The 10912-nt window shown below is 39.4% G+C and overlaps 1 protein-coding gene across 1 annotated transcript; it reads left to right on the forward strand.

The window, feature by feature from the left end:
• Positions 1 to 4487: 4487 nt before the first annotated feature.
• LOC146973271 (coiled-coil domain-containing protein 63-like) lies at positions 4488 to 9933 on the forward strand. The gene is made up of 10 exons (XM_085799632.1): positions 4488 to 4702; positions 5843 to 5965; positions 6140 to 6321; positions 6405 to 6568; positions 6664 to 6690; positions 7775 to 7950; positions 8047 to 8121; positions 9298 to 9460; positions 9560 to 9676; positions 9823 to 9933. Exons 1-10 carry the CDS (start codon positions 4592 to 4594, stop codon positions 9900 to 9902), a joined length of 1218 nt encoding a protein of 405 aa, XP_085655758.1. The 5' UTR covers positions 4488 to 4591; the 3' UTR covers positions 9903 to 9933.
• Positions 9934 to 10912: the final 979 nt, after the last annotated feature.

The raw sequence follows: 10912 nt of genomic DNA on the forward strand, positions 1-10912 counted from the left end.
TCTGTCTGATGTGGTTCTTGTCTCTGTAGTTATTGTGTGTGTGTGTGTGTGTGTGTGTGTGTGTGTGTGTGTGTGTGTGTGTGTGTGTGTGTGTGTGTGTGTGTGTGTGTGTGTGTGTGTGTGTGTGTGTGTGTGTGTGTGTGTGTGTGTTTTGTATGTGCATTTACACCACCACAGAATATGTGTACACGACACAAGCATGTGCACACATAGTTTTTGCTTTTTCACAGTTAAACATTGCACTCCTATTACAGCATCGCCTGAGTGAGTGAGTGTTGCCTAAATCTGCTGGTTTTTCTTTTTCTTTTTCTTTTTTTGTTGTTGTTGCTGAGAAACGTCCACCATTGGCACCGAATCCATCACCAGCCAGTGTAGGAAGTACAGTGGGTGCTACAAAGGCCGGCGTCACATCATCGCTAAGAAGTGAGGCCTGTTTCAGATGTGGCAAGAGTGCACCATTTTCCCATGCTGTAACTGGGTTACAGCTCCTCTTCTGTTTCTTTTCTCTCCGCCTCCGTTGTTCTTATTTCTCTTTTCATTGTCACACATTTCCATACAAGAAAAGGTTCAAATGATGATGTTTTTTTTTTGTTAGGTACTTTTTTTTTTGGCTTTATTCAGTTCTTTCCAGGCTCAAGTCAGAGCGTGTCATGTTTTAACACACACAAAAAAAAGTGGGAGGGGGAGTTTGAAGAATAAAGAGAGGAGGGGGGGGGGGGTTATATGGCAGTGACAGGTGGGAAACTGGTAATTTTATATACATTTGGCAGACCAGAGGTGACATTTACCAAAGTGTGGGACTGCAGGGTTTTTGCGTGGGCTGCTACCACAGTCAGATTGTAGGCTAATGTGGTTTCCTGGAAATACCCCGGCATGCAAACGCTCCCTACTGCAACTGCTCCCTTTGCAGACGAGATGAGCGCTGTTTGAGGAGTTGACGTGTGAATGCCTCACTGATGTGGCGCAGTGAACCTCACACCGACCGTGCAACCGTCATGTTAAGGAGAATGATTCTATGAAGCGAGCGTATACGATGATAACCGCACTCCAAAAAGCCTGTTCTCATGACCAAAGATCTGAGGTAAAAAAGATGCAGAGCTGTCGTGGCACGCACAACGACGCTCAGTCAGTCCCAAGAAACACCATTCATGTAAATGATAGATACACAAGATGCGTCACCTCGGATAAAAAGGTCATATGTAAAACAAACTGACCTGTGCTCATTCCTCTGTGGATTAAATAATAGTCTATTCTGTTCCCTGAAATCTTAAATTCAGTTTGAATCAAAAAATTGCATTGAAGAGGTCACAACTCCAGCAGCACCTGAGTGTATAAGGTAAAATATAATATTTATACTGTAGTTGTTAATAAAAACTGATCTTTATACTGCACTTGTTGCTGAAGTTTTGACCTTTTTCAGTTTCCTGTTGCTCTTCTTTCTGCACCTTAGAGAAACCTGCAGTCTGCTTTTAATCCATTTAACTAATGATAACATGATAGACGGCGCCCTGGTGGCTCTGTGGCAGCTTGCTGTATGACATCATCTCCTCTCTCTCTCTCTCTCTGTCTGTCTGACTCTCCTGTCTCCTGTCTGACTCTCCTGTCCTGTCACAATAAAGGCAAAAAATAAAACAAACATGAATCACATAACAATCAAAAATCAATAAACTCTAAAATCAAGCTCATCCTTACTGGAATGGGTGGAAGATACTCATGTCATAAATGTTCATAAATGTTAAAATAAACCTTCTAACCCTCCTAATCAGTTGCTCATGTGAAATGATGTCATAATGCTGAATGACCTTATGGTCAGGGTTTTTTTTTTTAGCCCCCCCCCCTCCCCTTCACACTGACACAGCAACATTTGCCCTAGTTTTTCTTTAAGTAACACAAACCCCAGTGTTTCTGTTCCTATAGTTTGTGGTGGTGAACAGACTAAACACAACTGCAACACAACACAAAACATGCGGGACGTCTCTTTGTTAACGATGTACTTTACAGTGGTGGGAGAAGTCACAGTCAGAAACCACAGGGTGGAAATGCTCCATTATGACTAAAACTGTCACATTCACAATTACACTAAAGTAAAAGTACAGGAGAGAGAAAAAAAGGCCCTTGTGGGTGTTGAGTTTTATTTTAGCTTTGTTTTAATAATGTTTTTACTGTTGGATTCAGTGTTGATTTTGGTTGTGGAAGAACCTTTTTGTACTTTTTTTTTTTTTGATAATTAAATCTGTAACAATACAGCACCTCTTATTTTATAAGATGCTCATATAAACATGATCAGCAAAGGTAACTCCTCAATAATAATTAAGAAAAAGAGAAAAATATTTCCCATAGAAATGTTTTAGAGTGGATTTCATGCAGCAACTTAAAACTGGAATAATCTTGTTAGTAAAACACAAGTATCTAAAAATAACAGGACTATTTTTCCTTCCACTGGTAGTAAACAAACCCAGTGTGGTAAATGTGGAGCTTTGGGGGCGCGGCGCTCTCTGGCCCCTGGGATATCGAACCTCTGTTTCACCCTAACGTGATGTAACAGTGAGGCATTCACCCTGAAATCCTTGGGTTATGACTTTTTTTTTTCTTTCGTCTTTTATTCAGGGCAAAAACACAACGGTAAACTCAAACATACACCAGCAGCTGTCAAGAGCTGTCACAATAAACTGTGAATGGGAATGTCAAATCTAGATTACAGCCCCAATGTCTCCTCATGAATGAACCCACCGAGGTCTGACTCACCGCCCCTCTTCTGCCGAAAACTGAAATGTCACAAAAATCAAAAGTACAGGCGAGACTCATTCGAGAGGAAGTTATCTGTCATTGTGCAATAGGAAGAGGGTGTATCCATGGTTACCTTTGTCTGACCCCTTTTGTAGGCAGCAACAATCATACACCCTTCCACCAAACAGCATCATACACACACACACATACACACACAAAGTAAAAAACCTTTTCTTCACTATGTCATTTGAAACTCCCCCAAGTCTGTGTCATTTTTGCCAAGAACTTGGGAAAACTTTTCACATTTTTAGGTTAAAACTAAAATGCAGAAATTAGTCTAATGAACAAATACTTCAATGTTTCTTATTCATTCATTTATTTTAAATGATGACACCTATTACAGCCAATCGTTCATTATCCTTTTAAACAATTCTGAATGTCTCATTTACAATAGTTGAATACCGGTTATATTATCAAACATTAAAAAAAATAGTCCTTAAACTGCTTTATATTACATTATAGTTATTTATTATTCATGTATTTGCTTCACATAAGAGGGGTTAAAACAAACTGCTGGTGTGTTCATGCGAAATGTCCATGATTTCACAACCAGATGGTCTAATTGAAAACAGTTCTGAGTAATCCTGCAAGTGATCGCCCTGCTATTCACCTTGCATCGGTGATCTGATATCTCTGCCTGCAAGACTTTGCACGCGTGTGTCTAGTCTGAGGGTGACTCACTGGACCTCCACGAAAAAAGAAAAAAAGTGAAAGTGACAAGAGGTCAACGTGCAGCAGATCAGTGACAAACACTCTGGTGGATTTACAGCCGACAGACGTCTTTCTCTTCATTCATATCCGTATACCGTATTGTCTGTTGCATTAGTACTTCCCCTATGCCAGTCATTAGATTGTTATCTTTCCCAGTCTAAAGAACAAAGGAGACTGGAAATTACCCAGTTGTCCAGAAAACTATCCAAAAAAAGCAACATTTTACCACAAGGGGGCATAAACTTGAAAGCACTCTTTGGGGTCTATATGCTCGCTCCAAACCTCTGCCTGCCAGTTTCTGTGCAGATGTAAAATGTATTTTTAGTATATCTTACGTCCAGTTATCTAGCATTTGTAAACACTGTGTAAACATTTAATAGATTTAAGCAGATTATTGGACGTAACTAGCCTACTTGATCTTGTTGACTTTTCACTTTAAAAACTTCAGAAACAGTGAAAATAAACTAATTAGGCCTACTTTTTTACTAGATTGAAATACTTAGGGTTATATACCCTATGACAATGTTTTTTTTTCTGTATTTCTATATGTCATTTTTCAGTTCTACATTGGAAATCACATGTATTACCACACAATAGGCTACGTGGTGTACATTGTTGATCCTGTGGTTTCAGCCTTCCTCTCCTGTTGTTGTTGTGTTCCTCAACGAAACAGGTGTGTCTACTTATAGGGGGCCCATGCTCAGATATCCACCAGCTGTTTTCCAAATGTGGTTTCAGTTAAACAGTTTCAGGCCCAAAGAGGCAATAAAGCACTTTCACGGTTTATATGTCTCAAAATGTTACTTGGGACAGCAAAAAAATATACACCATAGTTATTTTTTAGACATCATAATGTAGGAAAAGTTACATATAATAACTTTTATTTTCAATAACAGCATCGTTATTGTGTCATTACGCACCATTTACTCACTCATGGTTAAGAATTCTCCCCATTGTTGATGTCAATAAACATTCTACGACACTTACAATGTTTATGTTGGAAATAAAAGTCAAACAATAATACACCAAACTTAATCTGCTTTGGGTCAAGAGAGGACCTGTGTGTTGATATATATTTAGAAAGGGTTAAAACATGGCAGCAGACATCATTGAGGAGGAATATAACTACTTCAAAGGGGAAAATGAGAAATATAAGCAGCTCATCAGCCAGCTGAAGAATGACTTGGGCTCTCTGGGAAAGGAGGTAAACACCTGGACAGATGTATAAATCTCTTACCGAATAAGTTCAATAAGTGTTTATAGTTTGTGTACGTTTCCAGACATAAGCCTCTACGTACAGATGGATATCTCTTTTGTTTGAGTGAGATACCTGCTGTTTGTGTATTTAACTGGAAATGCAGCTGTTTTTAATAAGTGATCTCAGAGAGACAGAGGGGTCAGATGAGTTAGTTAATGGAGAGATTTACTGTAGCAGCTGTTTTTGTGTTTGTAGCAGCAAAAAAATCAAAGTCTGTTTTTGTTGCTTTTTGGATTTGTGGGATATAATGTTAAATCCCTATTAGTATACTGTAGGCTACAGACATCATTATTGATGACTGATATGACATAATTAGTCTGCTGAGATTGAGAATAAACAACGGAAAATCTTAAAATGATAAGTTAGTTACAAAAAAAAAAAACCTGCATTGGGGGAAAAAAACATTTAAATGTGTGATTGTGGGCCTCTTACTTTCAACTTTAATGAAATAAGTTACAATATGATATGCATTATAATTTGTTTCAGAAGTCAGAGTCACAACAAAATTAGCATGTGCAGTAGCAGGGCCGTTGCTAGGAATTCTGGGGCCCCTGAAAGAATACTTTAGACTTTTCCACTTTTTCTTAGACTACGCATGTACTATCATTTTTTATTTAGCCTACTTTGTTTTGAATGCAGAATTACTATGAGTATTAGTCAGGGTCTTATGCAGAAAAAAATCAGCCATACAAAGATTAGACTACTGGGGTTTTTCTTGTAGGCCCCACTGGGCACTGGGCCCCGAGAATTATCACCTATCTCCCCTATACAACGGCCCTGTGCAGTAGTAATGATGCTATAATAACAGCAGACACAGTAGAGGTTGTACAGTAATGTGTATGAGTATGAAGAAGTATGAAGAATAGTGTATTGTGATTGCTGTCTGATCAAATATAGAAGCCAGTGGATTTGAAGAATTGACTTTCAACTTCACTTTGCACAGTATTGAACACACGTCATATACTTTACTGTTACTTTTTTATTTAACCTTTATTTTACCAGGCAAATTGCTTGAGATAATGTAATGATTGGCTACAGTTTCTACTCTACTGTGTCACAGAGTTGTTGTATGTTTTGTTCCTCCAGATTGCTGCGACAAAGAGCAGCATTCAAGAGAAGTCAGCTGTTCCTGGTGGCATAATCGAAAACCGAGGGAGGCATCGTCGCCACAACAACCGTATTCGCCTCTTAGAAAACAAATTGAACCAGGTACTGATGCTAATGACACAACAAAACAGACTTATTACACACTTTATATACGTTTATGTCCTTTTCTATTGTCTCAGCGACTTGACAAGAGCTGACTTGTGTGTAAACACCTCAAAAAACCATGAAGTACCTCTAATTCATCATCTAATCTAATTCTTTGCTTGTCTTCTAAAGGACACTATGATACTGAATCAGATGATGAGCTGCAATGCACATTACCGTAAGAAAATTGCTTATCTGCACGAGCATAAAGTCAGAGGACGCAACCTCGAACAGAAGCTGAAGAGACATTTAACTGGACAGCAAAGCTACATGGAGCAGCTGCAGGAGAGGCTCTCCGACGCCGTCACCAGGAGGTGCAGTGGCTTGTGGGAAAGGAGTGTATTGGTTGGGCTGAGTTTGTGATGATATCTGATGCGTGTGTTGCTGTGTGATACAGGTCAAAAGCTGAAACACAAATTCAGGAGCTGGGAAAGTCCAAAGGCGAGGGGACGCAGGATTTCATCAACAAAAAAATGCAGCTCCAACATGCGGCCAAACTGCACGTCTTCATGGAGACGAAGCTACGGGACGCTGTGCTTGATAAAGACTCCAAGAGGAGCAGTATGATCAATCTTTATCAAAGCTTTAGCAGGTCCACTCTCTAATTTGACCCCAAGCAGATATGACCTCATGCTTTGACTTTGTCATTGTTACAGAGAACCAGCTGCATCATCAGGATGAAGGTAAGAAGCCGGACTCACACTGAGCTCACTCACTGTCGTGGTTTTACTGTTATTGTGCCTCATTACTGGAAACCTGTTGATATAATGTTACATCTTTGTTAAACATGACTAAACAGGAAGCTTCAGAGAAAAGTTAGTTCAGAGCAGGGCCGGCCCAAGGCGTGAGCGAACTAAGCACCTGCTTAGGGCCCCTGACCACTAGGGGGCCCCAAAGAGGAATTCACTTTTTAAAGCAGTGCGTAACTTCTGGCGACCCCAAGAGAAAAATCTGCGTAATTACACAAAAACTCTTAATCGTTGTTGCACATTGCTGTTGCAGTTCATTAAAAAAAAAAAACAGATCAAAAACAGATGATGTATTTACAGTAAATGCATTGTCTATTGGTTTATGTTCTCTTTTGGTAGTAAGTGTAAATCAACCCCAGGATGCACTTTTAGCTGAATTTTGTTACATTTTAGATTAATTATGGGTAAAAAAACCAAAAACATGCCAAGTTAGAATGGTGATTCGTAGGCTAATGACAGATTAGAAAAATGAAATGAGGATAACCCTTTAACTTACAAGGCCGCAAATTATGTGATAATGTCCAGAAATAAGAAGTAATTGCATAGTAATGTCTTGAAATAGCCGAATAATAATGGTCAATTTCATAGTTATGTCATGTTTTTCATGAAGGCAAAAAGATCACACATGCTTTTCATGCTTTGAATTTTTGGGGAAAGGCCAGAATTTTTCTCCACCAAGTCCTTCCCTGCAATTGACTGATATTTATGGGCTATTTCTACGCAATCAATTGTTATTTCTTGGCTATATTTCTTGACATTATTATGAAATTGATCTTTATTTCTTGGCTATTTCTTGACATTATTACATAAGTAAAGGGTTAGCAAAATAAGTTTAGTAGGTGTGTAAATGATTAATAATCAGTAGGCCTATTGGCAGTAACAGAGGGCCCCAAAATATAATTTTGCTTGGGGCCCAGTGGGGGCTTAGGCTGGACCTTGGCTGGTTCGGAGGCCTGTGAAATGAAACCTGCTCGGTGGTTAGGGTGAAAATGCCCCCTTTTCTAATTTGTTTCTGCAGCCGGTTCAGACCTGCAGGCTCACAGCACGCTGGTGGAAGTGACCGGAGAGACGGACCCCGGTCAGATAGGACATGTGGTCAGTCAGACCGAACAGAGGAACTTCGCCTACATCAACTACATCAGCGAGCAGCACAACAGAAAGAACAGCCTGAAGAGATGCATAGAGAAGAGGAAGGCGAGTGCACGGTCCCATCAGTTGTGTTTAGAGACACGGTTTAACCTGCTGTAGTTTTTAATTTATTCATATGCATGTGGTTGGTTTCTCCTTCAGAGTGACATACTGTTCCTTGAGCAAGAAAACGAACAACGGGATGAGCTGCAAGGGAGCCTGCTTCAGGAGCTGGAGGTGAGTGCTGTGGTTTTCCTTACGGGGTCAAAGGCCACAAAATGGTAAGTGCTCTAATGAAACTAATGAAAAAACACTAATGAAAAAAGGAGATGTATCTGTTTCAAACAAAAGGTTTACTTTAAGAAAAATTCAATTCCGTACATAGGTAGGCTACTCATCATGCGGTAGAAAAACCTTTGCTCCCATTCCTCCTCACAAAGTTCTATCCAAAACTACTTGAGCTGCACGTGACGTAATTTAAATACAAACTAAAGGAGCATTCTCAAAAACATAGTGCACAAACACTGAAAATATAATCTATGAATTTCAAAACGATACTATATTCAGATATATTTATTAGAAACTATGGAAATGTTAACTTAAATATCCTCCACACATTGGCTCTTACACTGAGTCTCACACAAACAAAACTCGCTGTATTTTATTTAATGGTTTCATAACTATTGGTCTATTTTTTTTGTTGTTGATCTGTTTGAAGGAGCTCACAATCAGTAAACATGTTTTTTCCGTGCAAACCTTGTATCTCCATGATCTCAGTTGTTATGAAACTAAAACAGCAGGGTGGTGTTTGCCTGGAATGAAATGAGGTTTTCTAAGTAACAGTGATGATATGATATCAATGAAAAGCCGTGGCTTAAAGGGATAGTTCAACATTTTGGCAAATTGGCCCATTGCCATAATCCCTATAGTCATAGCAGTAGGTTCATTACCTTTAATTGTCAGTGCAAGCTATTTTTAGAACGGTGGAGCAGAGCCGTGAGCTGCTCAGAGCTACGCTACAGAGGCTAATGGGATTTCTTGGTTTCCCTCATCAAACACTCAATCCAACAACTCCAAAACGCTCTCGTGTTGTGCCCAGATGATGTGTCAAGAAGAAGCTGCAAGAAAATCATCATTCTTGTCTTTGAGCCCTAGAGAAGAAAGAAGAAACCCATTTCTCTGTTCTTGTAGAGTATGTAGCCTACAGAACCCGATTATTTACCTAATTTTCCGTCTAAGGTCTAACTGGCGATGAGATCTCAATCTCAGTGTGACTTCCTGATTTTAAGCAGCAGATTGAGACAGCATCATACCAACATCTCACGAACATCAAATTTAAGACTTTGTAATCCTGTAATCTGATTTCTAAACCACCGCATCTCTCTTTTCCTCTGTCGTTCCTATGTTATACAGTCTGAGCTGGAGACGTACAGCTCTCTGGCCGACTCTCTGGAGGAGCAGTGTGTTGAAGTTCAGACGGTGCTGGACCCGCTGATGTCTGCCATCTCCAGCTTTTTCACTGAGATCATGCAAAACTCCATCACTGTGTTGGCGGACAACGTTGTACATGTCATTGGTTGGTGGAACAGATCGTTCTTAACTACCTAGACCTGGCCCCGAATACACACCTTACACTTTTAAAAACTCCCTGTTGTCACCTTCTCTTTACTTTCAGGTCTGCTTGAGGAGAAAATTGTTGATCTGCTGATAGAGGCCATAAAAATAGAATATGCAGAGACGGGGGCGTTTCCTCAAAAACCACCGCTGGGCAACTTTGACCTGCTACCAATAAGTATGAAACATTTCACTTCTGTTCTTTCTGTGAAACTGTATGATAAGACTAACTCTACCAATGAAAACAATGAATACTGTATATAACATATTTGGATACAAACCTGTTCAATAATAAACTGTTTACTGCACGTGTGTTTGTGACAGAGGTTGAGGAAGCTGCGGAAAGAGTGTCGAGGAAGTCCACTGCTCGCTCACTCAAGTCTGCAGGTTCAGAGGGAAAGTAGAGCATCGTCCTCTTTTTACTACACCACAACAGACTCTTGATGGCAATAAAAAAAACACTACAGCATCACACTGTGGCTCTTTACTCTGTGTACATTACAGTAAGGAAGACAGAATGATCCGATATACTAGATTATCAGTTTATTAATAGAGCTTGCTCTCTAATAATAAGCGGATATGAAAAGTATTTGCTGTAATTGGTAGCTGAACATTTCAGTTATATGAATGTGAAATGTAAGATAACAATATGGTGGACCTGAGTGTTCAACACAACCAGGTGGATAACTCTGTGGGAAATGACACTGACTATGGACTGGGAGGCTTGGGTTTGAAAGACCCACAAGAATTGCTGTGTGCAATTAAAACAAGTACCGTAATATATAGGCTACACAAGTGCTGACTACTTTATTTGTTATTTTATGCTTTGGTTTCAATCTAGAAGAAGAAAAAGAAGAAGACTTTTTTTAAAAGTATGGTACTGCAGTGTGGCCTTGGGCCTGGCTACACGCTTGGCCCTGTTTCTAGACCCCCGGAGACAGTCCAGTTACACTTATGATGATTGTGTATAGCTTAAAATTAGTCAGTTTTACTTTTTAGGAAACAGTCTGACTCACATTAGATTAATTTATAAGTAAATTGGAGACTGGAGCACAAGTTTCAATCATCTCCGCTCTGTCCACCAGGGGGAGCTGTTGCTCCACAGTTAACACCCCAGAAACTGTGTGAGCTGCAGAAGAAGTGTCCTGATTAAACCATTGGTCAAGAATGAATGACTAAAAAAAAGACATTCTTATTTGCTTTGAGGACAACAAGAGAGAAGAAAACTTTTTTTTTTATATATATAACTTAATTTATTTTTAAGTAAATTTGACATTCATAAAAAAAGAAAGAAAAGAGGACAGACTCCAAACTAAGTTTTACACACTTTCTGCATGAACTGTATCAATATGGCACCACTATTGATGGACTGGAAAACCAAAAGGCAATGAAAACAATTTCTATTTTGGTCAAA

This window comes from Trachurus japonicus, chromosome 15 (genome assembly GCF_045865225.1).
Source record: "Trachurus japonicus isolate A0001 chromosome 15, Traja_1.0".
NCBI lineage: Eukaryota > Metazoa > Chordata > Actinopteri > Carangiformes > Carangidae > Trachurus > Trachurus japonicus.

What these genes read in the sequence shown, in the direction of transcription:
- LOC146973271 (XM_085799632.1), top strand. Translation starts at nt 4,592, where the DNA reads ATGGCAGCAGACATCATTGAGGAGGAATATAACTACTTCAAAGGGGAA. An exon ending in CAACGTTGTACATGTCATTG is followed by an intron (nt 9,461 to 9,559) that starts GTTGGTGGAACA and finishes CTTTACTTTCAG; the next exon opens with GTCTGCTTGAGGAGAAAATT. An exon ending in CTTTGACCTGCTACCAATAA is followed by an intron (nt 9,677 to 9,822) that starts GTATGAAACATT and finishes TGTTTGTGACAG; the next exon opens with AGGTTGAGGAAGCTGCGGAA.